Source organism: Hetaerina americana, unplaced genomic scaffold, assembly GCF_022747635.1.
Source record: "Hetaerina americana unplaced genomic scaffold, ioHetAmer1.1.p SCAF_11, whole genome shotgun sequence".
Classification (NCBI taxonomy): Eukaryota; Metazoa; Arthropoda; class Insecta; order Odonata; family Calopterygidae; genus Hetaerina; species Hetaerina americana.
The window spans coordinates 41599236-41618405 of record NW_027286181.1 but is presented as its reverse complement, the minus strand read 5'-3'; the positions used below and the strand labels follow the sequence as shown (position 1 = coordinate 41618405).

Here is a 19170-nt window from a genome sequence, read left to right as displayed (position 1 = left end):
ACAATTATTCTTGAGCAGTTTTTTTAAAATGATTCTGTCGTAAATATACAGTTTTAAAGTATTCTGAGGTTCTACTTATTTTTTTAAATGCATCCTAAAAATTATTTTGTACTATGTTTGAGGTGCCAAAATTTAAAGCCGTACGATTTTGATTGTTCTTTCCCAAATAATTTATAATTGTTACACAAAAGTAGGTAGGTAATGCCGTAATGGAAATAATCTTATCTTTACCACAGTGCTCATCATATCAGTTTTTCGTGAGTAAAATTTGTATTTCTGGACCCATCGTCCATAATTCTTCTAATAGTGAACCTTCACTGCAATAAGGGCATTTAGTATCTTGGGTTTTAGATGTCAATGTCTATGAAAATTAATGTGGCAGGGCCACGTTTCGTCATCACCATTTGATTGGGTTAGTACTTAGAGTTGTAAAGAGAGTAAATTTTATCGAAATGACATATACATGACATCTCGATTTAATTTCCTCAAGTCAACCGTTCGCGCGAAAAAATGAAGTTTCTTGAGAGTGGCGGTTGAGGCGCATAGATGAAGGTGAGAATCAAGGTTCGGATGGGAGATGTGCGAGGTTGTGGAGTAAGGTGGGAGGCATAGGGTGAGGTTTAGAGGGCGGCACTTTTGAGAGGGGGGGGGAAGAGAGGTGGAGGGCGTTCACGCGGCCGGAATAATTCATCGGGTGCTTGCTTCAGGTCCCTTCCCTCCCACCCCCTTCCCTTCCCACTTCCCTCCTTCATCGCTCGCACCCATTTAGCCCCGTGGGGTCTACGGGGCTGGAAGGCACCAAACTTTTAAGATTTTTTGACTGGGGGGATGCAGCAAATTGGCGACGGGAACCTTAAATTTTTACTCCCCCTCTCGTAAACCGAGAGACAGCTGTCTGTGAAGTGAAGTCCGGCGTCTTCAGTAATAGTTGGATGGTATTCTACCTGTTTTTTATGGTGGTCTACTGCTTAAGGTAGGCTTTAGATGTGCAGAAAGTAATGCCGCTACATTTCTACGAAGCCAAACAAAAAACAAACGGACACCCCACCCTACAATAACCTTTTTCAATTCCGGATACTATCCACCTCCCTCCATTCCATTCATCACGCTTATCCTTCCCCTCCTCTTAATTCACTTTTTCAGCGTCCTGCTCTTATCACGGTTTTCAACATTCCATCGGGAGTCATAACTCTCTGCATCCGATTTTATTGTTTCCTTTGGATTTCTTGCGTCTTTATTCTCAACGGCATATATTTACAATTCCTCCAATCATGACTTTGGTTCTTCTAAAATTAGTCTTCATTGAATGCAACGTACTTGCCCCATTTTTCTTTCGACCCTCTAGAGATACGCGTATCCCGAAGGTTATTTGTAGTAAGGTCCTTCAAATCGTCTCAGCAGCCTTAAAAAATGCTTAAAATGATGAAAATACGTACTTTCCTTGAAGACTTGTCTTCACATTAGATTATAAGAAAAGGCACTTGGGGAACAGGAAACGTTATTTCCCTCTGGAATAAACATAGAGTAGATGAGGAACACACTTCAAATTGGTTTTTGCGAAAAATTTAGCAACATAATTACGATGTGCAGCAATGCATTAACGTAATGCAACGTTCAATCTGTTACAGTGCATCCCAACAGTATGCTTCATTTGAATTTGTGTATGATGATACACTATTCCTTCAATGTAGAAAATCAATTTGACCATAAATTTCCTACCACTATGGATTTTAGGCGTTGTTGATGCCAGAAAATTCCTCAGAGCCTTGCTATTTGATTTCACAGTCATGAGATGTAGCCAAATTTCATTTGCAGTGATTTTCTTCGAAAGGAACTTTTTATCTGCAGGTAACATTGACTTCAAATGTGAACAAATCTACCCACGAACTTTGAATGGAAGAATTTCGAAAACCATCGCGTACAAACACGTCCCATATGTCTGTTGTTAAGGTGTGGATTGTACCAAATGAAATTTTTAATATTTCTGATAGCACTCCTATGCATTCAATGATCTTCTCTCACACTGTTAAAAGCGGTGTTCATATTTACTTCCGTAAAGGTGAATGAAAGCCCGGATTCACCTTCCTTTGAAATAAGTTATTATCAATCTTTTAATAAACCAAATTATCTTCTAGGTATTTCATAGGAAAAAAGCAATCAAAAGCATGCTGTAAAATTAATTAGGCCTTGACTAATGATTTGTTCAGGTGAAAGCAAAATATCAATGCAGTGTCGTGTACAACCTTCATTCTTGTCCTAGGCGAACTGGGGATATTTCAAATTGCAACTGCTGCTAAAATATTAAACTTAGATCAATTAAACTTATACAATATATACACTACACATTAATTTAACAATATAGTATACATTTAAATAAACATGTAGTATACATTTAAACCCTTGAAGTATAAATTAAGCAAATAAAAATTCATGGGTACTCTGTCAATTCTCGTTCGTAATGTTTGCTTTTGTATTCTGAACATCTTGGTGTGACTCCTGTTCACGTAATCTCGACAATTTAACCTTGGTCTGCCATTGCGTTTAAATTGACCGAATAACGGAATTTTCTAAATATTATGTTCGAGGTTGGGATCGAACCCGCGCCCTTCGAGAAAGCACATGCGTTACCAGCATGACTAACCAAGCCGACATGTGTTGAGAATGGGGAAAATGACGGAGTAAACTATTCTTGACATCCATCAAACGAAACAGACATATCTGAACCCCTATGCAACCTAAAATGAGCAGAAGGGGGAAGAGACGGGGGAGAGAGTGGGGAGGGGGTATCGCTAGGCGAGGGAAAGGGGATGAATGGATGGATCCCTAACAGGCGGGAGATATTACACTCACACATACTCGTCGTAACCCGAATACTTCAACGAAACCCGAGCCAATCGAGCACCAGCCGGTCAACTACATATTTTCATTGTACGTCGTAGGACACACACTGGGAAACTCGTTTTAATTATAGCTTACGCATCATCCAATGCCCTTACAATGTGAAGGTCCGAATGTGCAGATTTAGATGAGAATCTTGGAAACTACGTCCCAACGTACTCACTCGATTCGTCCGGCCAGGAAGGACGTGGAATGCACGCATTTCGTCCATGGGGCGATATAGCGTAGGCTTCTCTTGCAGAATCCCACTTCTCTGAGTCGGAAGAGTTTTAATCTAAGACCGCCGACGCATCCCTTAAAATACGAATGTGCTGCCAAGCTGGTGCACAGAAAAACCTATTCTAGTGGTGTGGCCGGTCATTTTCCTCTGTTCCTTAATATCCTCCCTCCCAAAAGGTTTATCGTTTTAAGGATTGTTAGGTAAGTTTGAAACGAATGACTTTGACAAGTATGATTGCATCAGTTCTTTAAAATTTCTTGAATCGGCATTTTAATTCATCCATGTGATTCCACTCTTAAGTACAGTTAAAATTCAGGGGTCGAATTATTTTAACCAATTGAACGACAAACATAAATTTCTTTAATTTTACTGTTTTGGATAATATTATTTAATATTTTGAAAATTAAGGTGTCACATTGACGACGCATCACTGTTTAGCTGATGCAATGGCGTTTCGATCCTTGAAATGCTAATGGTTTCAGTGAACTTAGCTCTGCTGGATCATCAAAGGGGATCTCATCTCTTTAAATCTTATTCCTTCAGGATTAACTAAAGAAGGTCCACAACTAAGATAACTGTTTTCATAAGATCTTTCCGCTTTTTAGCAAATTATCTATTGAGGTGGAGAATTTTCCATTGCGTGACAATGCCTTCCTGGCTACCGCGACATTTTTATTTTTTATTTTTATGCATCCTGCCAGCCACCGCTAGGGTGTGTGTGTCAGGGGGTGAATACAAACCAAAATACGTTTACCCGAACATGGCCCTACCGCGGTCGAACAATGTTATTAAGATCCCCTATCGTTCGTGGATAAAATTACATTTAAATCTTTCTGGACTACACCTAATCTCTCTAATTTTGCTGACATGGTCTCACCTACCGTAGTGTGATGGGGGTAATAATACATTTTCAACATGACTGCTTAAGATACTCCTTTCCAATATATGTATTTCTCTCTCTTCCAATATAGGTTTAGACTGGAGACCCCCTTCCTATATATATATGAGAAAGCTTACTTAGCAATAAAATGACTCATATTCGATTATCAATCGATAACCAAAAATATTTCATATTTTAGGAGGCATAAATTGGCATTTTTTCTACGTTTTTAGAAATCTATTGCGAACAAGGCTGCGGGAGGAAGGAGCATCAACCTTCAAACTCATCTGCTGATTTCACTTCTACCACTGTTCAATTATTTTTTCCCATCCAAATATGCTGTTCACTAATGTGTTCAGCTGATTCACTAATTGTGGCAAAAACCACAAATATTACTGCTTAACAGCGTCATCATTACGCATGACGTCACATCACCATCATATTGGTAAGATCCTTGAACTTATTAGTCCGTCCCGGAATTTTCCACGAGGAAACCTTTCATATTAATTCCTGCGTACAGGATTAGATCGTTTACGTTTCAAGCTTTCGTATGACGCTAAAATGAAAATTGCTCTCTCGTCAGATAAAATAAAATCATTTTCTGGTGCTTCTCGCAAATTAGGCCTCCAGGATAGACATATAATTCATAATTTTTTTTAAGCCAACCTATTTAAAAAAAAGTGGAACTTGTCCCCTTCCCCACGCGGCGGTCGCTATAATTGCAAAAAGAAATGCGGCGGGTACCATTGATAAGGTTTCAGAGACTTGAATTAGAAAAATAAATTCTCTTACTGGGATTCACACACTGACGTGCACTCCGTCACAGCGACGGAGAATGAAAGATAGATGGATAGTCGTCTTTAGTTTGGAGCGAGATTGATACTATGGAGTCTCTTCTACCATCTTCTTCTACTAAAGAGATACTACTTCTCTTCTACTAAAGAGAGAGGCAGAGAGTAAGTGAGAGAGAGATAGAGAGGGAGAGAGAGAGAGGAGAAGGAAGGCGACAGATAAAGAGGGTGAATAGACTTCGCGTAACACTCCGCGTAATGCACTTAACCGTTCCCTGCTACTGCAGTCGGAGTGCACAAATTACTTCGCGAAATCCAATCACGACGTGGCCAGCCCTCAGCGTCTCGAAACGAACTTGCCGCTTGCGTTAACCAGCGGCGAGGATGATTTTCCAGAAATGGGAACCCCTTTCAAGCTTGACCCATCTACACATCACCTGTGTGTTCAAGTTTACGCGAGAAACCAACATGTTTCATTAGTTAGGGAACTCTGATATATTCCGCACCGTAGCTGCTTCGGTTTGGTGGTGACAACGGAGAATATCCCCAAGTTACATGCTCGCAATTAGGAGTTTAAGCAGTATAAAAAGCCACGCATCGAGAAAATTTTTTGCTCAGTGCTAGGTCAAGTGACACACTGAAAGCCAACTTGATCCGAATAGAGTCAGGCACGGCAGCTATTGTCGACAATAGAGTCATTCTCAACAAAACTACAAGAGAACATATAAAGAAAATGAATATTCATTCTAATTGGTCCAGAGTTTTCTGCGTAAGTACTTGGGAGTTATGTACATATTATTTTCATTTAGTTTGTGTGCAATCTTTCAATTAGATTTTTATATGACAAATTTAACAGTAGGGCTTTTGTAAAGATATTGAGGAAGATGTGCATACAATCAAATTGATGAAATACGGTGCAGCTTAAGTCACTCTTTCGTAGAAAGATTTACGTATGTTTGGGAAGAAAATATAATTATTTCTTATACATACTTACCGATTTCATCTTATTAATTATGTTTTATCAATACATGCTGCATATAGGAGGTTTTTTACTGCAGATGGAAAATTGACGACGATGATCGGGGATTTTTTTTTAGATGCTTTTACTAGAGATCATTATCCACGTTTGACGAAATGGAGGTAGGAAGAAAGTAGGCGGGAAAGAAGAAGGGTTTATTGGAATGGTAGAGTGGTCTTTTGCTAGGCGAGGCTTGGAAATGTAGCCGTTATAAGTTTGTTTGTTTATTAAAAATCTATTCAAATTTAACGATAGCCACTATTAATAATGTTTAAGTTAATTAAGAGGTTCACATTTTGCTTTACTTATTTCTAAAGATATATTATTCTAATTTTGAAGCCAATAAATAACAGGCCGCTTTAAATTTATCCTGATGTTTGTATCGACAAGCATATTTGAGAAAAAGGCACCATTTTTTTCAACTCCTCAACGAAAAATTTAAAAATATTGCCTCTAAAAATATCTATCTCCCGAGATATCATGGAAAACCGCGTATAGTTTTTCACACAAAAAAGAAGATTGCAGCTACAAATAATATTTTAAAGAACTGGGGTTTTCATTTTTTTAGATGCTTTCACTAGAGATACCATTATTGTCCATAAAAGTCTATTCTTAACTCTTTTATGAAGGATTTACTTCAGAAGAGCTTGCGTAGAAAACATCTATTAAGATTTACAATGGATTAAATTGCATATAAATAAGCTATAATGAAGTATGCCGTGTCATTGGTGCAGTTGTACTTCACTGCACACGTCTATGTACATTAATAACCCATAAATGCATCATGAAACAGAAAGAGATTTTGCTTAAAATTCATAATATGTCATTAACATGTACGTTCTAACATTTAATCCTGAATTTAACAGCTTGTAAAATGTGGAATTCCATCCTGTACTCCGAGAATTAAACTAAGTTTCTATGCACTGTTGACTCATTAAAAAACAGTTGAACACAAGATGCAAGGAAAATTACGTTCAATCAAATAATTAGAACATACTCGTTGACATTACATTGACCAGTACCTTAAAAACACAAATAAATGATAAAAAAATTACGCCACGAATTTTGACAGAGATGCGATAGTTAACTTTACTTACGCATAATTTAGAGTTAATTATGATTTAATAAAATTGATTTAGAAAGAAGGCGTAAACTGCCCAAGGATTTCCATCAAAGACGTGATTTCTCTAATACCGCTTCATTTACCGAGATATAATCATGGAAGGAGAAAAGTTTATCCTGGTTTGGATCTTAAATGGCCAGCGGGAAGAGATTATTTTATAAAAGTACTATAAAAGGAAGATTTTCATGGAATTAATTTAGAGTGGAAAAAATAAGTATAAAAGTTGTTGATTAATCATGTCAACCTTTAACAAAATGTAAAGTTCGTGCCAATTCTTAAAGCTATTTTAATGAAGCCAATTTCAAAAGACAACATAAAGAGCTGGAAGGAGAAGCAATTTAAATTATTCTAATTTAAATTATTCTAATTTAATTAAATTGGCTTAAAAAAATGTCTTCATAAAATTATCATCCAATAACTCAAACACTTAAAAGTCGTGTTTTTTAATTAGAAATTGTTTATTTTAATCAATGTCAGTCAAAATAGGTAATTTAATCGCGACGCTTAAAAGACATTAATTTGTTTGAGTAAATAGGTTGTAACAATGAACCAGGACGTTTATATCTTTACAGGTGTCAAAGGATTAGAGTGGACTGCCGATTATTTTAGAGCAACAATCATACTCATGGAGACCCAGAGAAAAAAAATCTTCATCAAAGTTGAAAAATGCTCATGATACACTTCTCTTTTCCTTATCTTAGCCTTCTATTAGTACATATTAATATTTACTACAAAATATTTGCAAATATTGTAAAATGGCTGTATTTTTAGGAATGATCATATATATTAATTACATTAGTTGCGCTGAATATATGATAGTGTAGCGAAGGGTGTGCATTCCACACTACACTTTTGTCACCATAATTTTAAAATGAATCAAAGAGTTGTATAGGAAATATACGATTACACGAATACATCGCATATTCATATATAATACTACCATTATAATTTATATAAGAAACGTAATAACTGCCTTTAAGTATTAGTTTTTTAAGTCTTTGCCCAGGGCAAACGAAGATTTATGCTCCCATAGCCCCATGCTCTGCAACAACGGGAGTTACTGTAAACAGGGATGCCTATATGGGGCAAATAACTTAGTAAAGAACTCATTTTACTTTGGGAGTGGCTGTCCCACTTGCAAATGTGGCTCATATATGCCTGATAAGCTTTACAGGGGAGCATTCAATGGTTACACCAGTAAAATAGCATAGAAATTAGGTAGTAATGGTGCTATGCATGTATCTCATCCACGCCGGAAATTATGTTTTATGTACGAGCGCCAACGTACCCCACTGCAGGGCGATTAAGTCATCGCAGTACTGAGGAAGTAATGTTTGGCAATTGTGTCAATAATTCTTGATGCATGAGGCTGTAAAAGTAAATCAATTCCATAAAAATATTGGAGTTGGCCTTGCCGATCTAAGTCCAGGGTAAAATCCTTAGCCTTACTAGCCAAAAAAAGTAAGGTGGTGGCCAATACCATATGCTTTAAAACGTTTTTCAGCTTTCATTCATTGAGATTCATCGAAATATTATTGGACTAGATTTCTCATTTTCCAAAAAATTATGACTGTTTTCCGTTTAATCTACGGAATAAATGATAAAATTGTTTTAATGAGCTTTCAATAGTTTAATTTCACACTAAGACTATTACTCAGAAGTCTTCATTGAACTTTGTGCCATTATTATGTGTATTTATTGAGATATTGAAAACTACATATTTTTTGAACATAAACGAGATTATATTAAGGGGTCTTAAAGACAAATCTAAAATCTTCATTGTGAATAAATAAATAGAGGAATTCTTATGCACAAAAAAGATGTTTGGACAAAAATGGAAATTGTAAAGATATCAGGTGAAGTATCGTGTCATTTGACGCAGAATTTTTAAAAAATGTTGACGTCAATATTAATGAAGAAATAAAGAACTTGTTAAAAATCTACTCTTAAAAATAGGCGAGAGTTGATGAGAGTAACTTCAGAAAAGATAAAAAGTTCGAGTAAAGAAGTGGAAACTTTAATATTGAGTATAGTTTTATATGGCTGGGGGGAGAGATTAGTCGTGCAGACAGGAGGTTGAAGACTTGTAGGCTTTTAAGACACGGACTTGAAATGGAGGTATTTTAAATTTAGAAATAATGGATGGAAGGAAAACCGATGAAAATCTGAGCATCAGATGAAAGAGACGGCTTTTGCGAGAAATTCTAAGGCTAGACAAGTGTACGCCGATGATAATGAGAAGAGATAAGATGCTGAAAAAAGTACAGGGGAGTACGCATGAAAAGCGATGTGGTGGTAGAAAAAAATAAGTATTTTAATTGGGATTAAGGGGGTAGAAAGTATGCCGTGCTAAAGAATAAGCAATTTTAATATGTTCCAAAGAAACTGCGGGAGTTACCGCAACAGTAAATTTTAACGGAGTCATCCGCTAATGTGCATTTCAGAGTTTAAGAGGACTCGACCGGACATTGAGGGAACCGGGTTCGAATCCCAGTCAAGGTGAATGATTTTTATACTCTGAAATTGTTGCATTGAATTATAATATGTAGTTTGGAATTTAAGTATGTTATTTACCATGCTGCCTAGGCCTTAAAGAATGCAGTAGAGTGTAGTACCCAGGGTTCAACGAAAACCTACCCGATCCGGATAGACTACTTCAATAAAATGAAAATCTAAGGGAGGCATTAAATGAACCATGGCGTAATATGGTTAATGAACACATCTACAAGGAAACTGTGGTCATTGTATGCTCTTACACCAAAAATTTCCTAGTAAGGACATTTTTGGAATACGAGCATGAAAAATGATGGAGGTAATAAAATGAAGTGAAAGATGTACTCACAAAAAAGGAATAAGGGACACAGAAATATTTAACGATGAATTATTGTTTTGAGGGTGAATATTAAATCAGAAAAAAACGAAGTAGGTTGTAAATAAGTATACTGGATTGGATAGGATTTAAATGAGATAGTAACTATGAGGATTCAAGGAAGGGAGTAGGGTAAACCGAAAGTTCTTCTAATTTTGAGGAAGACTTTTGAAATGCACGATGATGTATACAATTTTTTAGCCTCCGTCGCAAAATTAAAATAATCTGCCACGGCAATGCATATGTGGAAGTATACTTTCGGTATTAATTAAGGACGATTTAACGAAAAGCTTTTCATTTTCAGATACTTTTAAGGATTTCTTTTTTTATGTGAACAGGGATGGGCTCCAAATGCATCTCGAAAAAGCATTTTCAGCACCACCTTCTCGCGTCGGTTCAGTTTTATCCTTCTCGCCCAGTTAAAGCCGATTGAATAACAGGACGTCGATTGGGGAAAAAAATTGGTGGCGGGGAGAATGAAACTTCGACGTTGCAGGCCATCTAACTGCTGGAGGAGAATTGTTGGGATTTATGGTGTCGTGCAAACGGGTTTGGGTTCACAACGTGGAAGTTTCGCGAGAACGAGCAAGGAGGCAAAAGTGGAGGGGTTTTGAGGTTTACTCGGGCATTAGCTTCTTCCCCACATAATTAAACGATACAAATAAAACTGCAGCGACTGCGTAATTTTTTCGGCAGAGCATCGGAAAGTACGTTCACGGATAAACCTGGCTGCGGTTATGTAAGAAACGTGGAGACTCGGAAAAGAAACACGGATGGAAGAATTTATTTACGTGAGAGAACGGTTATGGGATACATTGTGCAAATAAAGCTGAAAAAAATAGACTGCTTTTAAGTGAAAAATAAATCATAAACTGGCAATCTTCCTGATTTCAAGGGAATACGAGTATATTTAAAATTTTAAAACCAAGATCATTTTTTCTCTAAATAATGCAGAAAACGAGGAAGGAAAAGGAACAGGATAGGGATATTGGATGTGATGAAGAGAGGAAGGAGGATAACCATAGACTTAGAGATGAAGAGGAGCTTGTTGCAGTGTAGGATGTTGGGTTGTGTTTTGTTAGGAGAAACAAAATTTTATTTGGTATTTGTGGTCATCCAAAACCTACCTAACCCGGTAGGTTACCAAATAATAATAATGTAGCCTTGACGATGATTTTAAGGAGGTTTTATTAATGATCATGAACTTCTTACAAATGTGTATTGTCTGAAGTCTAACCTAGTAGACTAAAGGTTTACAAGAAAAGTGGCCTAAAATCTGCGGATAGTTGACATTTAATTTTGTGAACATCAAAGGTTGACAACTTCTGGTTCTTGTAAAAAACGTCTTTGTGTAAATATTTTCGTGAAAACGCTGCAGTTTTAGGCTCATCGTTTGATATATAATTAGGAATGTGAAATAGAGAATATAAACGGAAGAAATGCTTTCCTGTCACTGATATAAACTGGATAGTGGCACCCGGCACTAAGTCTGATACCATCACCATAACCGCGATCAGCACGCCGGCAAATTGGCAAGTATCCGGAATTGTGGACAAAGAGAAATATAGAAATTTTTTTTCACCTAAATGAACTACAGCATCGCGCGCCTTTCTCCTTCAATAAAAATTACGCCAACTGTGGAGACCCTCACTGGGAGACTTACTAATTAAGTACAACTAAAGACAGACGTCCCGTTCTTACCTGGATGATGCGCGACTTGTTCAGTATGGAGTGGCCCACTGGCTGGAACCTCTCCATGTCCCTTAAGACTTCTCTGACGGTCACCTCCTCGGCGTCCACGATACGGAACGCCGTCATATTCACGAAGTTGTATTTGAAATCCTCGAGGTCGAATGTTTCAATGTCCTGGAAAGATGGGAATTTTTTTAAATTAAAAAAACGGAATGCATTTGGTTTTATGGAAAAAGGCCTTAGAAACCCGGACCTCAAATGCTTGAAATAGAAAATTTAAAGAGAAATTAGAAAACTAGGATGACTTAGGACCAGTCTTACACCCAGTGCTTTGATGACATTTTGATAAGTCGTTAGAGGGAGTTGCTATTAGTTTGTCCGAGATTACGATTAACGCTAGAGATTACGGTCATTAAAGCCATTATAAGCCCTGGTCTAAGCTTGTAGATTTAAGGTCAAAATAAAACTTCTTAGACTAACTTGTTGTTGTGATATTTAGACATATATTCATTTATATATATATATATATATATATATTCATTCATATATATATATATATACATATATATGCATATACACAAACGTGAATATATGTTTGTATATATTTTTTGAATCCCATTGCTACTATTTTCGAGTAATCTCCTCATAAAAGCAAAAACTATATTATTTAAGCTTCTCAATAAAAAAATTATAATAGCTTTTTTGTTCATTTTCAGTGGTTAGAGGCTCTACTTTGTGAAAATTCATGATTACTGAATGAACAAATACATTTAGAATTATAAGTGTATTTATTCAGGGAGCATTTAGTTCTGTTAAAATATCCTCTACGGTTTCAGGCTTCACTTCGTGGTAGTATGTGTTATTCATATTAAAATATCATTTTAAGCCTTGAAGTAACCATTTTTTAAATTCAAATTATCTTGCTAAATTTGCTACTTAACAAGCGGGATAAGATCTTTTCTCATCGGAAAACTGAGGTACTACAAGTTTCACCCGGCATGATAACAGTAGGACAGAAAATAGTGTCACAAGAACCGAGCTATCATTTTCTTGGAGAGATTTGTTCAACTTTTAAAGTTTATTTTCCAAGGATTTAGCATTTTGAGCTACATACCATGACTTGAATACAGAGTTAAAAAACTGCTACAATTTGGATTTTTCTAGGTCAAAACCAAGTCAATGAAAGAATGAAAGAAATGAATGAAAGAATATTTTCAGGTTCCAGATTTTTATCCTACTCTATACAAAGGCATTACTAAGGGTCACTTAAAGCTATGCTTATGGCCATCCGGGTACCAACTTTTACGTTTGAAACCAAATAATGCTGTAATTTCTCCCACTGGTGTTTGCTAATCAGCCTTGTAGAATATTTTCTGCTTTGCCTCGGGAGAATATTTCTTCTTTCAAAGATTTCGATTTAATTGTAAATTTGACTTCTATCATGGATGTCGAAAACTCGGACGGACGAAAAAAAGGATGAGAAAGTCCAAGTGACAGATGTCAACAGATGGAGGTAGCAATATAAAAAGAGTCAATGAACGTTTTTTGGGGTAAAATACCTAGCTCCACTGTGTCCGAATAAGAAGATTTGCACGTAATACAATTTACAATAATCTCATTTATTTATCTTAAAAAAATATAAATCAAATAAAAACTAGCACTTCAATCTCCAAAAATTAGCAATGAATATAAGAATAAGGTGCTTCCGACACTGCCGAACCAAACCATTTTATTTCATTTGGATCAATATAATTCAATGGACGGTAATTACCACCATACTAAATAGTCAGACAGCGATGGCATAAATAATAGCAAAGCTTGCATTAAAACTATTCCATTTTGCATTTTGTGATCAAATATTGATAGATAGATAGTGGTCTTTATTTCTAAAAAAATATAAAGTGAATGAGAAATAGGCTTGATGAGTTTTTTGGGGAAAAATATTTTTCGATCTGTGATTTTGGACCTTAAAATTTATAGAGAAATTTGGTGGACGTTATATGATTTTCTGTCACTCGTTCTTCGGGAATTCGTTCATGACATTATAATAGAAACACCCCAAACAGCACATTTCATCGGATGACTCTCCATTTCCATGGAAATCGAGAATTCCATTCTGGAGACCAATAGATGTGTCAACAATCTGGTCGTTTCAGTTTTTTTAACTGAAGGGGAAAAATATCATCGCGATGTTTTCCGCATTCCACAATGACCAGAGTCACAATAAAATGTGCCAGAAAGAGACTCAAAAACCAATTTTTGTTTTACACTGCTCTAAGTTTAGTACTCAGCGGATTTAGGACAAATAAATGCAAACAAGTAAAGGACAAAATTCTATTAGGTTTGTATATGAATGGTTTAGAGAAAATAAAACTGTAAAAATGGTAAATAAGAGAAGTTTTGCATACAACACTCAAATTTTACGAAACTCATACGTAAATAACTGGGCGAAATATGGTCCACCGCTCATATTGAATGGAAAATGTAAGAAGGAATACGGATAAAATATGCAAATGTACACACACGTATTTCTTCATGCAAACTATCATCCGACAATATTGTCTCGCTGTCCACAAAGGGACGATATATGATAATTATTATGCGGGAGAAGAAGCTAGGCAAACGATTTGCAGTTAAAGCAGAAATTTAAGGGGCGAAGGTGGCGAGGCACATAGCCCGCAAAAGTCGATTTATGCTTATGTCTCTTTAACAGAAGGTGTTAAGTAATCCGCTGTTTGTCGCAATGTGCGCTGAACGAGGAACTGCATTGCAGACGTTCTCCTTCTTAGACTCAAAAAGGATTTATAATAACAAAAAGATGAGGACGCAAATGATTAATCAATTAGCATCGAGGTGCGAGTATTTACCAGTTCCAATGACGTGAAGAACAGTTAACACTTCCTCAAATCCGTTCTTTCTAAAAGCAATTCTCAAGAAAATCGATGCTGTGTTTTAACCCGTTATCTGAGAAAGTTTGAATATTTTAATAATTCCTAGAAGCAAATACTTTGGTATTTTTCATTACAATACCACGTAAAAGTGATTTAGATTTTAATGGTTTAGATTTTAGAAAACTTATGACGATAAATCTTTGGACAAATAGCAATAAATACATTAAATAGCATATCAATGATTATCTGACATAAGAGAAAAGTTTTTACATGCCAAGAAAAGATTCAAGAAAGACCAAAAACTTTGTGTGGCAGTAATTTATTTTGCTTTCATTTTTACGGTGCACGGCGCGGTAAATAGCAAAGGAATCAAACTTCACGTACTTCATGAACCTATAACATTCAAGCTGATAATTGGAAACAACATTGCAAAACCATATGCAACTGAAGATATGGGCACAAATCATGGTGATAATATTTAAAATATAATATATATTTCCCTCATATAATTTTAGTATACAAATAAATGTATGACCTTGCGGCAACAGTAAGAATATCGGTCTTTAAAATGTTCCAGTTGATATTTATAGTTCTTTAAATAAGAATGATCTACATCTAATCCATAACGAATCATGCAGTGGTGAATAATTCATAACTCTCCTGTGCAATTTTAAGCTTTAAATTCTAATACCACCATTTTTCTTTTAGAGAGAGTTGAAAGGCTAGAGGAAGCACTCAAATGACCATATAGTTAGTCAAATGTAATGGCTGCTGGGATTCTCAACCAGAGTCATAATTTAACGCGTCCCTGTGGAAAATTCTGAACTCCAAATACAGAGTTTGAGGTAAATGAAAATTCTTTAATGAATTGTCTTTGAATGAAGGCCATCATTATGCTAAAAAATAAAACTCAGAAACAGCCTGAAGTTTACGAACATCAAGTTTGAAAATTTCTTAAAACGCGTAATTGAATAAAGAAACATTTTTGAGCGCATGTGGTACAGATTCGATATGAAAAGTCAAGGAAAAAGTGCTTAAGTGACCAAGGATTAATGCATATTTACGCAGTCTAGTATCTATCTATAGGTGACGTAAGCCTTTGGCGCAGAAAATAGTCTATTGAATGCACAATATTATTCACTTTGAAACTTATATATTATTTCATTTGCCGAAACTTGTATTAAGCAGAATAAAGTGACCAAAACGAAATGTAACTCGGACAAATTTACTTGCGGTAATTCGCATGCCAATCGTAGTTTTTTAATGCTTTATTTTCACTAGAGAGCTGATTGAAAATCATATCAAGGTCACTCTCCCATGTGTACTCCACTGTTGGCTTTGAGAGACGCCATGGAGTCTCCTACATCATTTCCCATGTGACATCCCAAAGCTAGGAGTTCTGAGGAGTTTCCGAAGTCTAAAATCAAATGGAATTTTGAAGTAATAGACCTTAGAGCTGGGAAAGGGCTATTTCTGCGAGCTAATGTCTTTCGGGAAGGGGAGATTTCATGGAAGAGTAGCATTGTGACCCTAAATTATCCCGTGAGGTACCTCCAAACTGCATTAACTTGAGAGACAAATTCCGTAACCAAGGGACAGGAAGAACCAAATTTCAATTCATAGAAAAAGTATCACCTTACTCTCATTGCTATCCGCTTTTAACCGAACCATCTTCTCGTTTCCCACGAATCAAACCTTCCTCGCCTTCTTTCAAAAACTCTCAGACCATCCACATTTCTTCTTATCGAAAGTATCCTTTCTCAATTATTATTTTTTTCTTCGTGTTCCGATCCAAACAGCTCTCCAGTGTCGAGCGATTCTATTGTGGAAGGTCGAACCCAACTGTGGGTCGGAAGAGCCCGGGGCGCACCTCCCAGACGTGTGAGGGGAGACAAAAAGAATTCTCCGGCCCGCCGACCTTTTTATCATTAACGTACCCTCGAAAACCCGGCCACCCTTATCCTGCCTCGACGCAGAGCAAACGCACTTCCCTCTCCGTCTCAGCTTCCCTGCGACGCAGCTCCATCAAAGCTACGAATCTTACACAATGACTGCCCTTGGCCGCTCCTTTGAGATCCACCCCTTCGGGCATTCCTCATCTTCCTGAATACCCTCCCTGAATTTCGGGGTTGTTGGCATTGATTCTGTTCTTCTTCGGGAGACGCGTCAATTATTTTTCCTCCTCTTGCCATTTAGTGCGGGACTGTTTTTTCACCCCTCGCTCTCCTTTCATCATCATTTTGGGACGAGGGAGGTGGGAGGGTTGGCATCGTTGCCATTAGCCGAGAATGTCACCATTCCTCTTCCGCTACTGTGGATTCAGACTATTGTATTGTCTGCTGGATGTCGTTCTACAGCGAGATTCCTTGCAACTCGTGGAGGCGTGACCTGAGAGCAAACGGATTCATTTTCTTTTATCATAATACTCGGCTTAGAATTGCTGGAACGAATATCGGAGATGGCATTTTAATTATCGCGTAGACATATACGATGACTTTAATGAATGAATTCAAGATCTGTTGGAAGAATGTGCTCAGAATATATTGGAAGAAATTTAAGAAAGTGAACGAGTTAATTATCCAACATATTCCATTGGCAGATATTTTTGAGATTCCATTTCTCGTGAAAAGCATCTCTTTCGGCCACACAAACGGCCTAACTAGTTTGTAAAATATTTTCAAATTTATAGTTTTTGATATGAACATTATGATTCAATGAAATAGAAAATTAGTTTTTCCTTCATGTAACGTTAAACTTACCCATATAATCCGGTGGCCAAATAGCTTATGCTATTAAGAAATTAGGGTAAAATGTAAGTGAAAATGGCATTTATAAACTAAATATTTACAATACATAGTATTAAATATTCTAGATTATTCACTAGAAATGAAAAATGACAAAGTGTCCCTACATTTAGAAAATGACTGAAGGACAAATGACGAAAAAATTAATTTTTCATCATTTGTCCTCAGTTTTCATGTCATAGTAATTGAAACTTAAAATATCTTATCATTCAACAAATGATATTTGTTAATTATACAACTGGGTAACTCCCATCTGACGCGAGAAGATCTCAAATATAATATGCAAAGCATCCTCGTGTTGACTACTGTGTTTTTTATCAATGTCCTTAACGATGGGCCATTCCAGGGAATCGCTTGAAAAATATTATTTCAGTAAATTTTAACTCTTATGCCAAAAATTACTACACACATTTTTTCCAGCTATCTTAATTAAACTCATCTCTGTGAAGAAAAAAATGTGTTCCATTAGGAAATATAAGTTTTTTTACTTGAAATCAAAAGCTCTCTCGCCAAGTAATAGGATGTAATTTTTTGAAAATACATTAATAATATGGCGGCGTATAGTAGTAAAAAGTTTGTTTAAAGGGCTTCACATATCATTTTTGCATAATTAATTTGTAGTGGATTTTGTCCTATGCCATATTTTATGACTTTTAATTTCAAATACTCAAATGGTATTAAAGATAACTTTCATGCAACGGAATCAATGCATTGCAATACATTTCTCACGAGAGGAGTCACAATTGAGACCTAATTTAAAGACAAACTCCTTTATTTAATTAAAATGTAGGGAAAGATTCAAGCCCAGTACCCGCTCTGCCAGAAGTAACGAAGTATTTTTAACTCACATCACATTTACAAGAATTCATGAGAAACTTTTGTAATGATATTGAACCATTTAATAACAAAAAGTCAGAATATGATGTTAAGACTTGTTTGATTGTATGGAAGAAGCACAGCGTTGGTATCGATCATTGGAAAACGTTCTAATGATGTCCGAAAACGAGCTAGTTCTCTTCTTTGAGATTGAGGACATTGTGGAAGTTAAAGTCATCGGAAAACAACTTCATTTCAGGAGTGACCCAATGCCTCATGAAATCTCACGTTAATGTGGCTGCAAAGGTTTAACTTTTAGGTTCAGGGCTAATCGAGCAGAATTTTAACTTGCTCTAATACCGTCAAAATAAACGCGAAACATTTTTAAAGTAAAATGTGTCATGTTCATTAATGTTTTATACTCCATTATTGCGTAATCAAATAAGCACCCCGGAAAGCAATAAATTGGTCATAACGCTCTATTTGGGGAAGAATATATTTTTTAAATACATAATAATATAGGTACACCTGAGATACTGATACATTGGAATTCCTTTCGGTGAGGCGTGTTTGAGTTTATTTATGGAAATAGTTTTTCGTTCCACTGATCTATTACATGAACCTGCTTTAATGGGAATAGCTATTATTTTAAATTCACGGATAATTTTTGAAGTGCGTTTAAGTCGCAAGATTTTCTAATCATTTTCTGGCAAATTAGAAAGAAAAGAGAGACAGACCAGAAAGTGAAAATTTCTGTTATTTCACAACATAACTTTCCTGTAGATATACGCATTTTGCACAACGGGGCCATAATTTTAACGGCCACCAAGAACACTCCTGTAGTGTTTGACTCACTAGAAAATTGCTGTTGCAAAAGAAGACCGACTTGAACAGACTGGTTTGTATTTCTTTGAATAACTGCACCCAAAAAAACACATTTTTAAAATCCATGACACCATCGTCAACATATCTCATTCTAATGACGACAACATTTTTAGAGGGGCTAACCAAGTGGAGTAAACTAATTATTACATGATATTTTTGGACAAGAAACGACGACATATTAAGCATTAAAAACGCCGCTCACTCTAGCGGAATCTGTACGAACCCTGTCCACGACGCAGTTCAGTCGTCTATGCCTTGTATTTATGAAGAGTGCCCGCAAATT

General features: G+C 36.3%; 1 protein-coding gene across 5 annotated transcripts in view; it reads right to left on the bottom strand.

The window, feature by feature from the left end:
- LOC139701043 (glutamate receptor ionotropic, kainate 2-like) overlaps positions 1-19170 on the bottom strand; it is a 564255-nt gene that overhangs the window by 138722 nt on the left and 406363 nt on the right. For all 5 annotated transcript variants that reach the window (XM_071599613.1, XM_071599611.1, XM_071599615.1 and 2 more), the window contains one exon: positions 11501-11665. In XM_071599613.1, coding sequence (XP_071455714.1) covers positions 11501-11665 — 165 coding nt within the window. The remainder of the gene's footprint in view (positions 1-11500; positions 11666-19170) is intronic.